Source organism: Sitophilus oryzae, unplaced genomic scaffold, assembly GCF_002938485.1.
Source record: "Sitophilus oryzae breed Bouriz unplaced genomic scaffold, Soryzae_2.0 scaffold_1614_pilon_pilon, whole genome shotgun sequence".
In the NCBI taxonomy this organism is placed as follows: domain Eukaryota; kingdom Metazoa; phylum Arthropoda; class Insecta; order Coleoptera; family Curculionidae; genus Sitophilus; species Sitophilus oryzae.
In genome coordinates, this window is record NW_022146297.1 from 1,038,632 (window position 1) to 1,058,788 (window position 20,157).

The 20,157-nt window shown below is 35.1% G+C and overlaps 1 protein-coding gene across 1 annotated transcript; it reads left to right on the forward strand.

Annotated features, from left to right (window-relative positions):
* The first annotated feature begins 2,547 nt into the window (after positions 1-2,547).
* LOC115880079 lies at positions 2,548-3,018 on the forward strand. Its single transcript, XM_030897210.1, has one exon. The coding sequence runs from the start codon at positions 2,548-2,550 to the stop codon at positions 3,016-3,018; it is 471 nt and encodes a 156-aa protein (XP_030753070.1).
* The last annotated feature ends 17,139 nt before the right edge of the window (positions 3,019-20,157 follow it).

A 20,157-nucleotide genomic window follows, 5' to 3' on the forward strand; every position in this document is an offset into this window, starting at 1 on the left:
TTGAAGTAAAACTTTTTCTTACTTCCGTCTGTCTGTCTATTCCGTCTGTCCGCCTGAGGAGTACATTCGGATACCTCTGTCCACGTGCCGAGTTGGGTTCCAATCGACCCATAATTAAGAAAAATCCTGATGATTTCGTCAATCGAGGCATCGGTTCGAAACATCGCGTCGAGGGCATCATCCTTTTCCCGTCCCCAATTATACCGAAATCGACCCACACGATTTTTCTTCAATATCAAATCGTTAGACTGATGAAGATGAAGATCACCCTGATGAAGATGTAAACGAAACGTCGCGTCGTATCTAACTTTGCAGGGTGAGACCGTTGCTCACATAGCATATCTCCCAAATTTGGTCGCGATCGGACGACATCGACGTACAACGAACGAATCAAGTCTCACATCGGACGAATCAACTTTTGACGTTTCTTAAATGAGTTTCTTACGTCAAAATCAACTGTCACAATGACACGTGTCATACACGGTCAAGTTGGCTTTGGACCAATCTATCAACATACCAAATTTCATTTAAACCGGACAATTTTTTGATTTGATTCATTGATGATGGGATTTCGTAGTACACGAAACGTCGACAAAATATCATGAAAAGATGGGGCTCGCAGATATACATTCCAAGTTTCATCCCCTAGCTCACATAGGGCCCGAGTTACGACGCGGACGCTCCAAAGACCCATTAAATCGGACGATTTTTCCGTAAAATATCATGAACAGACAAGGGTCTCGAGACCCATCTACATTTCGAATTTTAGCCCCCTAACTCACATAGGGTCCAAATTACACCGCTCCAAGATCGTTACCACTTTTCCTCTCGCGTTTCGAGTGTCACGACCGTGTAGACTCGTGCGCCACGGCCTTGAATTTTTACTCCCATCGTGCGTAAAGAAGTTTCACTTCAAAAGTCATGTCATTTTCTATTAGATTTGTTTATCTTGTGTCTTTCTCTGATGCTCGTGGACTTGCTGTAACAGAATGGGTTACCGCAAATGATCTCATCATAGCAAATCAAGGTAATAAGCCGACATTTCAAAGACAAAATGCAAGATCTATACTAGACTTGACATTCTCTACCTCATACGAAACAACCCTTATTTCTAAATGGGAAGTTAGTGATAAAGAGTCATTGAGTGACCACAATTACATTACCTTTGAAATTTCAACGGCACGTCCCGTGCGAGTACAAATTATGCACCAGGAATGGCAATTGAAAAAGCTCAACGCCGCTATCCTTGAAACTACTATCAACAACGTTTGCGGTAGCAGACTGCCCCAGACTGCAGAAGAACTTAGAGGTATAATGACAAAAATATGTGACAATACTATGCCAAGAAAGAAATTTTCCACTACTAAGAGACCTGTGCGAATACTCTACCTTAAAAACACGAGGATCATATCCGCTGAAGTTTTGCACCTTTGGGAGGAATACAAAGATGCAAAGAAAGCATTGACCTACGAGATTAAAGTCTCTAAGAAAAATTGTTGGAAAAACCTGTGTGATAATATTGACTGTGATATCTGGGGAGATGGATATAAGATAGGTATGCGTAAGTTGCTAGGTTTTCCTCCTAAACCATCGGAACTACTAAAGGCTACTGCTCATAACAAACCTGAACACGTTCTATCGGTATATAATGCATTAGCTCGGAAAAGTCAATTCCCATCGGAATGGAAAATAGGCAAACTGGTACTACTGAGGAAGGGAAACCAATTGCTGAACGAACCAGCATCTTTTAGACCACTCAGTCTCCTAGACGCAGAAGGAAAGCTGTATGAACACCTACGAACTAAGCTGGAAGAGGAAATTGCTCGCAAAGGAGGATTCTCAGACACACAATATGGCTTTCGTGAAGGAAGGCAGACTGTGGATGCTATCCTTAAGGTAAGGCAGATAGCGGAAGAAGCTGCTGCATACACGAGTAAGCATCGTAGACTATGTGCAATGATTACAATTGACGTTAAAAATGCATTTAACGACGCCTCCTGGCAAGTTATATTGAACAATCTGCAAAAGAGGAAAATAAATCAGTGTCTAATTGATATTATAGCATCCTACCTATCAGAGAAAAAATCATAATAGGGGCCAAAGGGTTACAAAAAACTGTGATGGTATATAGCGGTGTACCACAGGGATCAGTCTTGGGACCTATGCTCTGGAACGTACTCTATGATGAACTACTTAGGATAAAAATGCCAGATAAAACAACTTTAGTTGCCTTTGCGGATGACCTTGCCATTGTATCATGTGCAAAGGATGAAGATGTACTGATGAACACCGTCAACTTGGCAATCCAAAGAGTTGTAAACTGGATAGAGAAGAATCTGTTGACCGTAGTTTCACATAAAACTGAAGCAGTATTGCTGACCAGAAAAAGAAAAATATCCCCGGTACAGTTTTATATACAAGGAACTGTAATTTACCCAAGTAATTCTTTAAAATACTTAGGAGTGTGGCTGGATACCAAATTGAATTTTGCGGACCATATTAATAAAACAATCACCAAGGTCGAGAAGACTATCTTTAGCCTTACTCATGCCAAATGTAGGAGGTGCTAGAGCATCCAAAAGAAGAGTACTTGCTAGTATTGTACACTCGCAGCTGTTGTATGCTGCACCGGTATGGCATAAAGTCACAAACAATTGCAAGCTAATGCAAAGACTACGCAGAATACAACGCATTATGTCTATTAGGGTATGCAGCACATACAAAAAAGGATCTGGAGAGGTTATAGGAGTTATAGCTGAAATAGCGCTTATTGATCTGCTCATACAGGAACGATATGATAGATATCATGGTATGGATAAAAATCTAGGAAGGACAAAACTTCTCCAACAGTGGCAAGGGAAATGGAATAACGGAATATATGGCAGATGGACTAACAGGTTAATACCCGACATACAACTATGGTTAAACAGACAATATGGAGAAGTCGATTACTTCATGAGTCAAGCATTGTCTGGCGATGGTTTTTTTAGAAAATATTTATACGATCGTCCGTCGTAGGGTAGATAGTGCAACATGCATCTACTGCGGTCAAGATGACGATGTTAAACATACACTATTTGCGTGTGAACGATGGCAGGTCCTTAGGGAAGAATTCCGTACAGAAACCGGCAGAGGATTTTACTTACCCGCATTTATGATGTACCTAGTTAAAGGGGAAGTGCAATGGAAGCTAGTATATCGGATAGTCCGAAATATAATAAGTGGTAAAGAAATGGAAGAGAGACAGCGAACATCATAAATCTATAGACACCCTTTGCACTGAAGCAATGCGAGAGCGGATTCCAGTGTAAAGTGGTAGTTGGAGGAGGGTTTTTTCCGGCACTAATCAACTGTGAGTGTCTTATGCAAGATTTTTCCCTCCTCACCGGAAAAAAAAAGATTTGTTTATATCTCTGATCAAAATAAAGAATTTAACCTTAGAACAATACCTTCCCTTAATCAGTTGAATGTATTTTTTATCAGATACCATGTGAGTGCGAAAAATAGTGCAAAGGACAAAGACTTATACGGGATGTTCGAATGAAATTTTGAAGTTAAAAATTGCTCTATGTGCTACACATTTTAATGTTAAAAAAAGTTTCGGCATCCATTCGATTTGCCAGAGACGTGTATAAAAGTTATCACTGAAATATTTTCCAAATAAAACTGTACGCCAGTGGTTTTTAAAATGCCAACTAAAAGTCGTCTCCAGATTTTTTGTCGATTTCAATCTTCTTGATGAGATAAACACAATTTTATTAATCTGCCTTAAGCATGAAAAAAAAAGTTTCTATAAACATGAGTGCGGAAATAGAATATTGTGCAACTAGTGCGAAAAGCTGTCGATTGCAATGGGCAGTCGACAACTCGCACGAATTGAACATACTATTTTTTATTAGGTATGCGGGGATAATTTACATAAAGTTGACGCCAAAAGAGTTTCGGAAAGCTCACTGAAATATGTCAAAAACACCTCTTCAGAGAGACTAGTAATTCGTTGTGTTGCTCGCCAGTGCATATAATGTTTGTATGCTGATTCATATTTAATCCGTGATGTTGCAAGAGTCAAATTATTAATCACCTCATTTGCTCTTTTAAGAATTTCAGGCGGTATAGACTCATCATTTGGTGTTTCAAGAATTTCTGGCGATATAGATTCATTATTACTTTCATCAGTTTCCGGAATCCAGTCGGGATTATTACTCATGTTTTCTTTCTTTTAATTTTTATCTTAGCTTATTAAAACGCGAGTACAAAATAGTTTATTTAAATGTCAACCTCACTTCTTTAATATTAACACTTTGAGACCGTAGATAAAAGAAAATAATCTACCATTAATTCGAGACTGTCTTTTTGCTTGTCAATTTGCATGTGCCAATGAAAATTTGGGTGCGAGAAGTTTACTTGTCGCACTCAAATCGACATTAAATTTGCTCAAAACTCGTGTGGTAATTGTGAAGTGGGCAATTAGCGTCTTTTCGACTCCAAAAGAAAGCGAAAAGATACTACTTTCCCCGCATGAGATGAGTAATAAAAATTCATAGTTATAAAGAAAAAAATTTAAAAAAAGTCTTGTAATTATTTTAAATATCATATTTTTTTTATTCGAATTTGCTGGAGATAGCACTGATCAGTGTTTTAAATTTTAATGTAATAAATTAGATTAATTAAATAATTTATTAATAATTGTGATTAATAAAATTGCGCTTATCAAAAAAAATATGTAGCATTTATAGTAGAATTAGAATTAGAATTAGAATGAGTGGGAGGGGGGTTAATCACTTCGACCTTACAGATCCATTGTGTCCCCCTTTCTTGAATCATAACTCATCATACAGTCCCAGGGCTTTGACAAAAGCCAGTATCTGGGACGGTTTTATAGAGGGTAGTTCTCCATCTCCAATATCAGTCGTACCAAAATTCATGGCACGAATGGTTGTCGTCTCGGCGCACTCAGTGATGAGGTGTACTGGTGTTTCACCATCTTCCCCACAGAATCTGCATTCGCCGTTTCTTCTTAGTTTCAATCTACTGAGGTGTTCATTGAGGAGACAGTGTCCTGTTAAAAACCCCGTGACAATCCGAAGATTGTTCTTACTCAGACCTAGGAAGATCTGTGATTTTTATTGATCATAAGCCCTCAGAAACTTCTTCGAGTGTCCTAGACCATTGCAAGATTTCCATTCCAGGTTGCGGATGGAATCTTCCAAGTTCTTGAGTTCCTCCTTGAGTTGGTTACCACTTGGAAAGCAGAACGGTTCTGGTCCAGTTAGTGGAGTGTTCGCTCCTTTTCTACCTAGATTATTTGCTTTTTCATTGCCTTTTATCCCTTGGTGAGCAGGCACCCAGTGTAGGAGGACTTTGTTTTCTTTGCCTAATTTATTCAGCTTCTCTATGTATTCTTTGACCAATTTCGAATTGATTGAGACTGAGTTGATCGCCTTTAACGCTGCTTGACTATCAGATAAGATGGCTATTTCTTGTTTCCGATAGTTCCTATCTAAGATAAGTTGTACGCATCTCTCGATAGCGTAGATTTCTGCCTGTAGGATACTAGGGTAAGTGCCCATTGGTTCGGAGTAATTAGCTCTCGGCCCAACACTCCGATCCCTCTTCCCGTATTGGTTTTGGAAGCATCAGTATACCAAGTTATGGTATGGTCTTTTAACTGCTGGGCAAGCGTTTCGCTCTTCCAATCCTTCTTATTGCTCAATACTACATTGACATGTTTGTCAAAGTTGTACGTTCTTGGCATATCGTCCACTGAGAGTTGCAGAAGTGGTATTTCCTTTTTGAGGGTGTTCCAAGCCCCTGATCTGACAATTCTCCCAGTACTAATTCCGTTAGTGCATTTATAGTAACTTTTACCATCAAAATTTCATTGGAATAAATAAAAGCACTTGGAAGAAAATCATAATAAATAGAAAAAAACGAGACTTTAACCTCCTGTAACTACGAAACAATGCAGAATCTGATCTATGTTGATATGACGCCATGACGGGTTTATATTGTTGCGGACCGGTGTGGACTCGACCTAACCTAACAATATGGCCCGCCCTCGGATGACGTTAACATCGCATAGACACCGTAATGATTCATTCGAAGATTCGAGAAGGATCGAGTCCCACTGGAATGGAGTAGTACATACGAGAACATTCGAAACCTTCTCTATGCACCTAACGATCTATGGACTATTCTAGTAAACTTTAACTGTAGGTATAAAAGCTGGCGGCTGTGGCCTAGAGAGGGCAGTTATAAATATACCAGTGCAGTTGACGCGCTAAAATTCAAAATAAATTCTTAGTTATAAATCGTTTGTAAATAGTTCTATGTCTTTTATCGTTATTGTTTTTGTTAACTAGTATTAAATAAATAGTGTTTAAATAAATTGTGACTTTCTATCCACACGGAACCGACGAAAAACGTAACAATTGGTGTCAGGTGTGGGGTACGCAAGGCGAAATAGAAGATCGTGCTGGGACCGTGAGAACCTGCAGCTTTGATCCCCCTGATTCGGAGATGTCCTTTGACGATTTCATGGCCCGATACAACAGCAGTGGGAAGGCTCGCTATGGTGTAACCAAAGAAGATCAACGAGACCTCTTTTCCCTGCCTCCTGATTATTTGCTCGCTCATTGTGTAGCCCGAGATTTGCGGATGTCCAGGAATCGCTGCGACGTTCAATGAGAAGTTTGGGCGGGTCGGAGAACTACGCCGACAGGATCCAGAGGTTGGAAGCATCTTGAGGCTAACCGACAATGCACATGGTCAAGCAAGACACATCTTCTACCTGGTCACTAAGGAATGGTCGCCGAGTAAGCCGACTTATCTCAATGTATGGAAGACCCTGATTGAACTCAGAAAATATATACCGTGTGGTGCATCGGAACGCGGGACTTAGGAAATCCCATGTAAAATTTGAAAAGCCCAAATATTATCTCCCCAGATGATTTTATGCAAAAATTGTAATAGAGTTTAATGAAGAAGCGTTAAAGTTGTACTGTCGTCTAGAATTTTGTTTAATTTGGAATAGGAATCTAAAAGATATTTGCAATAATCTACCTTGAAATTACTAAAAATTTATAATTCGGCCCAGAGAAAGCTAATTAAAATACCAGCAGAAATATGATTTTTTTATCTCATTGTCAAATTCGATGTCACATTTTTTTTTTGTTTACAAGAATTGATGTGGTTTGAAAATGGTGGTTCATTTTTTTCATCTGCAAAAGAATTTCAGAATATTCAAGTCATTTTTGTATTCTTCTTGTTCAATTATTTTTGTCTTCACACTTCCATGTGCTTAATACCTTAGTGCCTGTAGTTTCAAACCTTTGGTTTTTGGTTTATTTTTTAAACTGTTGACTAATTTGGCATAGGCTTTTAAGAGACTGAGCTGCGAACTGCGAATATATCTAACAAAGCGAGAATACCATTTCCAGGAAAACGCCGTTTAACAATCACAGTTTTTTTCAGAAGTTGGGAAATGCATAAATTATTTTATACAAAATTACTCTATTTGGCACCTTCAAATTCTTGTAAGCAAAATGTGACATCGAATTTGACAATGACACAATCAGATTTTTGCTGGTATTTTAATTGTAGATTCTCTGGGCCGCATGCCGCATTATAAATATTACTAATTTGAAGGTAGATTTTTGCAAATAACTTCTAAATTACTACTTTAAATGAAACGAAATTCTAGACAACTCTCCCAGAAAAGTCTAATACAACTATTGCATAAAATTATCTGTAAAATAATATATGATATAAAAAATGTCTATACCTATGTGGCGGATTCATCTGTCCAAAAAAATCTTTTATGGGTATTTCGCCACTGCACTGCAAGAAAAATCTACAAAATAAAATAGTTATTTTTTGTACACACTTCTGCGTTAAACCTAAACGGACGCTGCTTGTCAGAAGTTGTGTTTACAGTAATAAAAATTTGCCTAACAAAGAAAAAAATGCTTAACGTTTCGGAAAGTTTTCTCTTTCCGTCGTCGGAAGCAAAAAAAAATAAAAAGAACCAAGAAAAAAACAATTTAAAATATTTAAATTGAACTATTCGAGAACACTTTACTTTTTAAAACAGATACGTCTACAAGAAATCGTTGACGTTTTCTTAAAATTAACAAAACCTTTTTCATTTATTTTTTTAATAATTATATAAAGTAATTTTAACAGAACGTCAACGATTTCTTGTAGACGTATCTGTTTTAAAAAGTAAAGTGTTCTCGAATAGTTCAATTTAAATATTTTAAATAGTTTTTTTCTTGATTCTTTATATTTTTTTTGCTTCCAACGACGGAAAGAGAAAACTTTCCGAAACGTTAAGCATTTTTTTCTTTGTTGGGCAAATTTTTATTACTGTAAACACAACTTCTGACAAGCAGCGTCCGTTTAGGTTTAACGCAGAAGTGTTTACAAAAATAATTATTTTATTTTGTAGATTTTTCTTGCAGTGCAGTGGCGAAATACCCATAAAGGATTTTTTTAAGTGAAATAACTAGATAGGTATGGACGTTATCTATTTTATTTCTGTCATCGTCTGTTGAATTCTTCTGAGTCGCAAAACAAAGTATACGAGTATACATTTTTTTCCGACGTAAACTGATAAACTTTGATTCGCCCTGTAGAGTGCATTAATTATTCTTACCCTAGTTATATCAACGTTGCATTGTTACGTCATTTTAATAACGGTATATTAACCCAACGCGGAGGGCATCCCCTGCACATCGCAGTTAGGGAGCGTTTTATAACTCAGGGGCCAACGTTACCGACACCCCGTTCGAATTACTCGAATATCAGGTGTATTTTAAATAACTCCGTTGCCGGCATAACTCGCATATTTGCTTAATATAATTTTTAATAATAATATTTCACGGTTAGTGATGAGAGAGCACTTCGAATATTAATCCGCCGATATTGAAATAGGAATTTTTAATGCAGGATACGGTATTAGAGTAATGATAATATGAAATACTAAGTAACTTGGTGTTAGTTTTGATATGCTTATAAGTTGATATCCGTTATAACCGTTCTCACGATTATAAATGATATCTATCTAAATCTTTATATAGCAAGTTTATTAGTAGAAATCTAAATCTATTTTTTTTGGAAAATTACACTGGATTTAACAATAAATAATGAGGAGCAAGATTTGTTTTTTGTTCAAGACCAAGATCGACCTATGCAAACTTATAATATTTTTTTTTCATAGCAACTGTTAAAATTGCCTTATATCTATCAAAAATAGTAGATAAAATACTACTTTAACCGCAAGGGTAGATTAAATGATACTTTAACAGCGAGGATAGGTTAAAAACTTTATTTCTTCTCGCATGTTTTTTAATTGCTTCCGTTTTTGAAAATTTTTGTATTCCTTTTCATAAGTTATTCGGGATTTAAATTGAAGTAGTTTGGATATGGCGTTTGTCGCCTCAGCCTGAATATCTGTTGGTAATTTACTTATTTCGTTTTGAGCCATTTCTGGCTCCAATTCAATCAGCAATCGACAAAAAAGAGAATTAAAAAATATTGACTCAAAACTGACAACTAAAGAGACAGCTTTATTTATTTGTCAAATTACATAGAAACCAACGCCAATCCAGCACAATATTTTTTCTATTCGTAATAAATTCCTTTAAATAATAATTTCTGAATATTTTTTAAAACGTAGCTCGCTATGGAAAAAAAATTGTTTTGTACACGACGATAAAATTGAATTATCGTCTCCCGAAATTAATTCACTCGCGATTTCATTGCTCGTGAATTAATCCTTTTTCTGTCCTATAAAAAATAACTATTATTCACAGAAATTGTTACAGTATTTTTAACAATATAATACCTATCTACTAATATAATAGAGAGAATCGTCCAAATAACTGTAAATAAAATTCGGTTACCACTAAGCGGACTTGTATGTGGACTTCGAATCCTATAATTTTCTAGAATAAAAATAGAGAATACAAAATGAAAATAAAAATACAGAATACGAACTAAATACTTAATTCTACATAATCGTTAGACTGAAATGATTAACAAAGTTCATTCAGCATTCAACAATAACAGAGATTAGATATTTCACATAAAAAAATAAAAGAGAAAGAAAAAGGAAAGGTTACCAAAGACTAATTAAATTTGGTCACAATGTAAAAATCTATTTGGTTTCTAAATAACGACATCAAAGAGTTGATGTCGTTATCTGACTAGTTCTTTGCAGTTTCCTATTGTAAATATTTTTTATTAAAAAGTTTGAAGTTTTTAATTTGAGTTAATTCTGCTGGAACTATACACTCACCGGCTAAAAAAACCGGTCCCACTAAAAACTAGTCCCAATTTCAAAGTTGGATTTCTCGCGAATCCCTAATTAGATTTTGATGTTTTTTTAATTGTAAATTAATTCCTTCTTAACGGATACTAGGTCAGAAATTTTTATCCCGAATTTATTTTGAGCATATACAGGGCACAACAATAAGACGAAGTTTTTTACCCATAATCTGTAACACCCTGTAGGGTGCAGCAACTGTAGTAGCTGTTGCTAAATCAAATCACATTATAGCCTCATCTTTTATGAGCATTTTTTTTTTTTAATCACAACATTATCTCTGTTTGTATTGAAGATACGCTGCTTTAAAACGAACGTCTCGGAAATATGCTTCGCAGGCAAAACCGCGATTCATCCGTGAAAAGGACTTTAGCCATTGCTCAATATCCTAATTCACATGTAAACGCGCAAACTGAACACGTTCTTGACGATAATTTGGAAGTAGCTGGGGTCTTGTGGCAAGTCTCCTTGCAGACAAGCTGTTTTATTTTAGTCTTTTTCGGATTGTTCTCTCTCACTGACTTGAATTCTACGCACGGCTTGTAGCAGTTGTTGATTCTGAAACGCTGTTATTCTACGATTTCGATTCGTTTCCTTTTCACAGATGAATCGCGGTTTTGCCTGCGAAGCATTTTTCCGAGACGTTCATTTTAAAGCAGCGTATCTTCAATACAAACAGAGATAATGTCGTGATTAAAAAAACAAATGGGTGATTAAAAACAAATGGGCCAACCCCACATTTGGGCCCCTATTTAATATATCGTCTAATTTATATCAAAACATACTGGGTGCTAACAAAAGTATAGTTTACAGTTTTCTCTTTAAAACAATAAAGGTACATTCAGGCTGAGAGCGTCGAGCGTCGCGTCCGGCGAAAGCTCTCATATATTTACCCATACTGTGAAAAAACACTTACTAGAAATACCTAAAATTGTAACTATTTCTTCAAGTAGCCGATCATGCAGATTTCTATTTCTATATTGTGGCAACTTTGCATTCCACAACGCGACGCAAACACGACGCGACGCCCGACGCTCTCAGCCTGAATGTACCTTAAGAGAACGTTGCTTTTAAAATTTGCACCTACACAAATATCCATAAACACTTATTTACACATAGTAGTATCTTCAATATCATCAATCAAAGCCAAATTTAATAAACCTCGCAAAACCATGTATAATAAAATCTCACTCGTTTACTAGATGTTTGCGAAATAATTCAAAGTTTTGATTCCTTTCAATCAATAAACTTAAAATGTTTGACTTATTAAACCAATAAAATATTTAAAATTGCTAGATTCCGACTTTTTCCAAAATACATACATATACTTGACATATTATAAATTTTTCATTAATAATTATCGATCACACTTGTATAAATTAATTTTAAATACTTCTAGGTAAATAAAAAGAAAAATATAGATAATTTATCAAAAGGTATTTTTTGGCATAGACAGCTTTATCCTACTGGACTGATAAATCAATAAATGTAAATGGTGGTCCAATAATAAAGGAACATCTAGTCGGTTAGAAGTCGGAAAGTCCAACCACACTTGAAATAAGTATTCTTGCTCCACATATTCAGGTATTTGACAAATACACAAATATTTGAACATTTGTTGACCTGTATAAGCTGTATATACGGGGTGCGTCTGAAAAGTGATGACCCCTATAGTTTTTTTTTTATTTTTTAGATAAAATACGTGATTTGGTATATAACATAAATTACGATTGATTGACGTATTCAATTGTTTTTGGTCACTTCCTGTTTCACCGGAAATGACTACAACTTTTGATTTTTAAATAGCACCCTCAGTATATTTGTACTTTATTCGATAGAAAATGACACTCTGAATAGAATAGCATATCGTATGTCAACTTTTGACATCTTCGATTAAAAAAAACGTATTTTAATTTTCAATCTAGACTGCCATGGCTGTGTTAAAGACACTAATTTTTAATCAAGTAGCCTTGGAAAAATAGATTTGATCGTCTAATTGTTTTCATGTCATGTCCTGGCTGGTTAAATTATACCCAAATCGTATTTTTATTCAGATCTCAATTTTTTCAAATGGAACAAAGGTGGATCCTTAGCATATTTGGAAAATGCATTCTTTTATGAATAATTTGGTGCCACACACTTGGTATCATATTGTCGTTATATGTTACAATTTCAAATAAACCATATGCAAAAATGTCAAACGTTGACATATGAGACGTCATTCTATTGAAAGTGTCATTTTCTACTAAGGCTGTATTCCGGTGCAAAACCAGGCGAACCAGACCGGTAAACTACGGTAAAGAGCGGTTCCTGAAAAACATCGGTTTGATACGGAACGGTTTGGTAAAATCCTGGTAACATCAAATGTTGACGTTTTCTAAATTTCTATAACTCTATTATTTATCTTTTATGCATTTTTAACAGTGGCGTAACTACCGATGTGCCGTGTGTGCGAAGCACACGGGCCGCCATTCCCATATCTATCATATGCTATCGCGAATCAAGCAAAATCGGGCGATCCCGAACTAAGTTCTTATCTATCACATGTCTTCTTAACTACTTAACTAGCACACGCTATCGCGAAAATAACTTATTACTTTACACTTGTTCTTGTGCAATTTTGCAGCTATGTTTTCCTTTTTATTTTGCAAAATAAAAATAACTGGAAATATGTGATTTTTCATTAGAGCATTAAATTTGACAAAAAAGGAAATTTGCTGTATTGTTACTGGATTTCTGTACCATCGAATAGAAATAGAACTAAGCTAGTTGTAGCATCAAAAAGAGCATGAAAAATTATACTGGCCAAACTAGTTAACTCAAAATCACAGAAACTCTAGTTACCTAATGGTTGTATTAAGGAGACGATAAGGCAGCTGAATTACGAGAGGTGCCCGAAACTGCCACTTTTTTTGGCAATTATTTCAATAGGAAATGAAGTTACTCGTACAATAGATATTGGTAATATTGTGTCAACTTTCGCCCATGCTAAAGCAAGGAGAAAAGAATTTTAATATGTTCTTGTTCCTATTTACATTGTTTATTTTAATTTAGTTAGTTTTGTTGTTGTTTTTTGTTTTGGTTTATTTTTTTTTTATTTATTTGATATTTTATATGTTTTGGGTTACATAATCTGTGTTGCAGTAATAAATAATACTATATAAAAATTAATTTGATAATGTTATTTCTAACCTAAAATATGAGTGCATATTATTCAGATTAGTAAATAAGTATTGAAATATGTAGGTGTAATAGGGGGCCCGGTAAAATTTTTGCACACAGGCCCGTGAGACTGTTGTTACGCCCCTGATTTTTAATGTACCTATTATCTGTTTTTACGTTTGCTTCTTCTTTTCAATGGAGTTTAATATTAAAAAGTACTTTATTAATAAACAGTTAAACTCGATACGACAGTGAAGATTTACAGGTCCAATATTAAAACAGATCAATAATAAATAATCAAATCTAATCAATATATATATATATATATATATATATATATATATATATTATATATATATATATATATTTTATAGCTTACAAAACATTCACGATTACTTGTTGTCCTGTTTTTCATGTTTTCTTGTTCTCAAAAAAACATTTTTCACGTTCTCAAATATTCCTAACTTTAAGAAACAATGGCTTCATGATAAGTTTAAATGATCCTAAAAAGTCATCCTATTTAGTTAATGAAATTTATTTACCTTTAATGCCTGCCTCCATTGCTTTTGGATGTAAATACAAAATATTATTACAAATTTAAGAAATTAAATGAGAATTTTACTCAAACTTCTAATATTTGATTGATTTCTGTCACATATATGACGCTGATTGACAAACAAAACCAGAAAAACCAGCCTTCTCGCGCTGGTTAGTTTTGTGACAGTTATAACCGAATTTTTCAGGAACCGTGTTCCGTAATAAGAAAATTTTCAGGAAACCGATAGAAACGGAACATAAAACCATAATCAAGGTCAGCAACGGAATACACCCTAAATAAAGTAAAAAAATACCGAGGGTGTCATTTAAAAATCAAACATCAATCTATCCTAATTTATGTCATTTATTAACATACCAAATCTCGTTTTTTTTTTATCTGAAAAATAAAAAAGTAATAGGAGTGAGCCATCTTCTCGGCCATCTTTGAGACGGTGTATAAATAACACTCGTAAAATTATTAACTTCTTAGTTAACCCAAATTTTACAGAATTTTTTTTAATTCTAAAATCTTTCGTTAAACTTCCCTACAACGGATAATTTATATTTCAAATCAATTAAACTTTTAGTAACATAATCGAGGGCACAAATTTTAAATTCATTGTTGGCAACCACGGACATATTCGGCTCCGGGCTGACTAACTTAAATTTAAATTTCGCGCTGGGGATTCAGGTGGTAGCTCTGCTGTAAAAAATGTCAAGTTGCCGCATTTTATTTCTTTATTTACTGACATTGTCATTCGTTTTGATACTTAAGTTTTCTATTACGAGTTTTTGGTTTAAATAAATAGTGTTGTGATACTTTAAGCTTAAAAATGTTTACTAGCAAACCTTGCAGTCGAACATTGTCCTTTTAGACCCTCTTTTAGTGCAAAGTGTACAGGGTGGGTCAAATTCGACGCCTTTAAATGGAAACCATACCTTTTCTTTCTATAGGAGATAGACAAAAACTAATATCGGTTTCTGGAGCTCAATTTTTGTCAAAAACATGATGGTGAAAATCGCATTTTGATATCTGTTACCGTTTCGGAGTTACGGGGTGTTTTTCAAAAATATGCATTTTTAACAAATCGCTGTAACTTTTTTGCCATGGAAAATTTTGTATTTTTATTAAAACATTTCCAAAGCACCTTTTTACGTAGAATTTAATGGTTTAAGTATAATTTTTTTTAAAATTAATGATTTAAGAATTATCAACAGAAAATTTGATTTTTTATATGGGACACCCTGTATATTTTTAATTTATTGAAAAGAATTTAAAATTACCTTTCCTACCTATAACACACTTGATATTTTGCTCGATTCTTCTTCGAGATATAGAGTATATAAAAATTCGCCCGCTTTAAATAAGTAGGCTTTGAACGGCACCGGCTGTAATGCAAAAAAATTCTAGCTGTGAGCATCAATTAAAATGAAAATAATATTTGCTATGAGAGATGCAGAATTTTAAAACAATTTAAAATATATTTAACCAACATCAACACATTTGAAGACAACCCAAACCAAGACACGAGATTTTGCTACAGATGTTCGACATATCGAGCGTCTTCTGTTATGGATAGACGGGGCAGTTTTTGAACATTTCTCGCGGAATTCATTAACTCAGTAGGGGTAAAAGATACCCTCTCATAACTGCTAAGTGTTTCTAATTCTTGTCTAGATTATACGGAAGAATAAGGAACCTTTATTCTTCCGCAAATATATTCATAGGATTAGATCCATGGGCACTAAGTCAGGCGGCCTCGAAGGCCAACGGCTGGGATCTTGGTTAGCTATTCAATTATTCTTGAAATTGGCTGCAAAAATTTGCTGATAACTTCAGCGTTCAGAGACGGTTTGTCGTCTTGCTGTAAAAATATGTTTTCGAGTTCCATTAAAGGCATAATATCACCAATAAGGGGTCCAAAGCCTATACTAGTTAAAAGTGACGAACTTTTAAAAATTCTGTATTTCAAAGGGGATTATAACAAAATATCAAGTATGCTATATTTTGGGAAAGGTAATTTTAAATTCTTTTCAGTTAATTAAAAATATAGAGGGTGTCCCAAATAAAAAATCAATTTTTCTGTTGATAATTCTTAAATTATTAATTTAAAAAAATATATACTTAAACCATTAAATTCTACGTAAAAAGGTGCTTTGGAAATATTTTCATAGAAATACAAAATTTTCCATAGTAAAAAATTTCCAGCGATTTGTTAAAAATGCAAATTTTTGAAAAACACCCCGTAACTCCGAAACGGTAACAGATATTGATGTGCGGTTTTCACCATCATGTTTTTGATGAAAATTGAGCTCCAGACATCCATATTAGATTTCATCTATCTCCTATAGAAAAGAGTGTTTCCATTTAAAAGCGTCGAATTTGACCCACCCTGTACAAGATAGCTTAATAGTCGTAAAAAACTTATCGCAACTACCAAAGCGGTAGTAATGGCTCTTTATGTCCCTTAAGTGCTGTTAAGAAAGTGAGTTTTGTTGATGTAAATAACAACTGTTTATATATTTATAATTTATTTATTTTTGTTTTCCTAAAATATTTTGATTAAAAGAAAATATATAGAAGTGGGTAACGCTACTCGTATACAGGTCAAGCTTAATCACGTGACTAAAAGTTTATTTGGTATATATGAACTTTATATTTACTTAACTGATTCCGTTTATTGCTTATTAAGACCATAAACGGAAACCGCTTATTAAAACCAGAAACGGAAACGGCACACCAAGGATACAAAATTACCTACCGTATCGTAAAATAATTAACTTCTAAGTTAAACTTCTATACAACAGGTAATTTAGATTTACAACTTACTGATACCGTTTACTTCTTATTAGAGCCCATAAAAGAAAACATTGGATATAAAATTCTCAGAAGGGTATTTAGTAGACGAAGTGAGAGATAATAAAGACGCCCTAACAACGGTGGGTCGGCTGCAAACCGCAAAATCATAAAGGCCCTCGTACACTATCGACTGCGATCGGCCCTACAAAGGGCAGATTAGCCTACGCGATGGCTTTTGATAACAGTTGGTCTCTCTTCATCCAGGCCCAACTTACCGATCATTTTGTTTAGAATATTTCGGCACAATGGCGTTAAAAGGAGGGTCGTCAAATGTCAATACGAATATTGTACAGGGCGTTTATTTGCATAAGTTTTTCTAGGGAAAACAAATTTTGTTTTTAGATGAATCATATAAGGAAGATTTAGTGTTAAAGATATTTCAAATTACTATACAGGGTAGTCCAAACTGTACTCCGGAACTTCGGCAGCATATTCTGCAGATAAAAATAAGTAAAAAAGTTTGTATAAATGTATGTCCTAAAATGCTTCGTTTCGGAGATACAGGGTGTAGAAGTTTCATGTTTATTTCGATTTTTTCCAAATAATTTCTGAAGTAACGTCAATATTTGGATGAAAATTGGTCTGTGGGAGTTTTTCCATATGAGAAATTTGATTTTGAAATCAATATGATTCCTACTTGTAGAGGGCGCCACCTACATATTTTTTAACTAAATTGAAAAGTAATAATTTTTTGTCAGTACCTATATAAAACAAAATTATACATTTAGGACTTTTTTACGTAAAAAAGGTCTCTAAAAATCGCTACGAGTAATGGTTCTCTAGATATTTGGAATCGAAATTATCAATACCTGTCACCATTGACATAAATTAGACATGTTGACTACAGAGTTATTAGATAGAAATCATAAATTTCAAATGTTTTTGTGCCAAAAGTTCAACACAAACTGTTTTATCATCATTTTTTCGCAGAAAAAAATATGATTAATTAAAAAAAAATAAAAATCTTCCCAATTTATTATTTCAGTCAAATATCTATCTACTCAACGTGTTTATCTTTTGTCAGTAATGACGTGTATTGACTATTTCCATTCTAAATATCTTGAGAACGGATGCCCATAGCGATTTTTACCAAGAGATGTTTTTTGCGTAGAAAGTCAGGGAAATGTATATTTTTCACTCAATAGTCTGCAAATGCCTACAAATAGGAGTCATATTGACATCAAAATAACCTACCCCCAAATTTCTCATGTCAAAAAACACCTAGACACCAATTTTCATCCAAATATTGACGTTAATTCATAAATTATTTGGAAAAAATTGAAATAAAAATAAAACTTCTACACCCTGTATCTCGGAAACGAAGCATTTTAGGACATATATTTATAAGAACTTTTTTATTTATTTTTATCTGCAGAATATGCTTCCGAAGTTACCGGAATACAGTTTGGATCACCCTGTATATTTACCACCTATAATTATAATTACTACAACAAATTAAACTAAAATTCCAGTCTTGGTAACATGTCAAAGTTTGATAATTATTACTTTTTATCATGGCCACTTAAGGTGCGTATTCATTATCCGAATGAACGAACGAACGAACGAACGAGCGAGCGAACGAATGGAATTCGGTATATTTGGACGCTGGACTGAACGCATGCGGTCGTTCGTTTGTTCGTTCGCTCGGCCATCCGTTTCGAGTCGGTACATCAAAGGCGTTCGCAAACGAATGGGTTAAGGTGTTTTCGTTTGGTTCTAAAATCCGGTCCCGTCCATACTACTACCGAACGAACGAATGAACGTTCGTTCGGATAGTGAATACGCACCTTTATATGAAGGTATAGCGTAAGTATATTAAAACTACAAACTACACAGGGTCCGGCAATAGTGTGTCAGGCATAGAATAGTGTGTAAGTCCTAGAATAAAAAACTTGAGAACTTTGTTTAAGTGTAAACCTAAAGTATATACTAGGATGTATTTCAGGAATATATTTTAACTTCTACAGGGTGGCTCAAAAAAGTGTTAGTGGATAGGATGATTTTTTTAAACGGAACGCACCGTATATTATTGCATTTTTGGTTTTCTTTACATAATCCGAAAATGTGAGTAAATAATTAGTTAAAATCTAAATCGAACGGTGGCCGGCCGTAGCGCAAGCAGTTAGTGTGTCGATCTGCGGTGCGAGAGATGGGATATGGTACTGAGTTCGATCCTCAGCCAGTACGGTCGCTTTATTTATTTAAATAAAATATTGATTTATATAAATAGAGCGACCAGCGAGCCGCCACCTCAAGGAAGGCAATGGCAAACCACCTTAAGCATATTTGCCTTGTACAGCCCCTCAAATAGTGATGCTGTTCGGATTCGGCGATAAACTGTAGATCCCGTGCACTTGTAAAACACTGATGACACACATCACAAGTACATGCGAGAGGCAACCGACGCTCTGTATAGAGTATGGCACTGTAAGAAGACCATTTATAGTAAATAATAGACCATCTACAGTAAATACCTAATATAGTTTTGATTTTCAGTTCTTGAATTTGTAATATTTTTTAGTGATGGGAAAAACCGATTAATTTTAATAACAGAGTACTCGAGTTTCAAGCGATTGCAATAACCGAGTGATTGCTCGAGCGAAATATCACTCGTATTTAAAAATACGGTTTTTCACCCGTCGCTTGTTGTAAGTAGGTACTCGTTAACGCTAAGCGCCAAGCAGTAAGTTGTGTGCGCAGGGCACATATTCTTTCGGTGATGAATGGCAAGTAGGAAGCAGCGAGCGATTCGCTTGATTTGGTTTATTTCAAAGCATTGTCGATGTAGGTCGTAAAATTTTGTCAAAAAAAATATGTCATAATATTAAGAATTGAAATTTTTTAATTTTAAATAGTCAAAATTTATAAATGTATTTTTGCCTTTTCGAATTTCGTCCGGGGGCTGGTTTCGCAACAATATGCATTCCTTAAAAGTGTACCGCCATACAGTTGTTACTTACCATTTTTATACCGACTTCTCCGCAAACAAATCTCCGTCCAAATTACCGCCAAATCCCCCCCCCCCCGTTTCTAAGTCAGCGAGCGCCGATTACGCGTAAAGGCCCTTTTGCAGTGGCGGCGCGTTTGCCTGCCCCGGGAGTCGGGCCTCATCCCTTTGTGCGCGCCCATCCGACCGGCTAATGAGCGCGCAGCTCGAGTTAGGTCAGTTCTTTGGGGCGGCCCAGGTGCGCGCCGACGGCTTAGCGCAGTGGCGTGTAAGCGAAATTCGAGATTATTTTTTCAGGCCGTTCCCGGTTCTCTTTTTTCCGAA

Coding starts and splice junctions, on each gene's coding strand:
- LOC115880079 (XM_030897210.1), top strand. CDS start 2,548: ATGCCAAATGTAGGAGGTGCTAGAGCATCCAAAAGAAGAGTACTTGCT.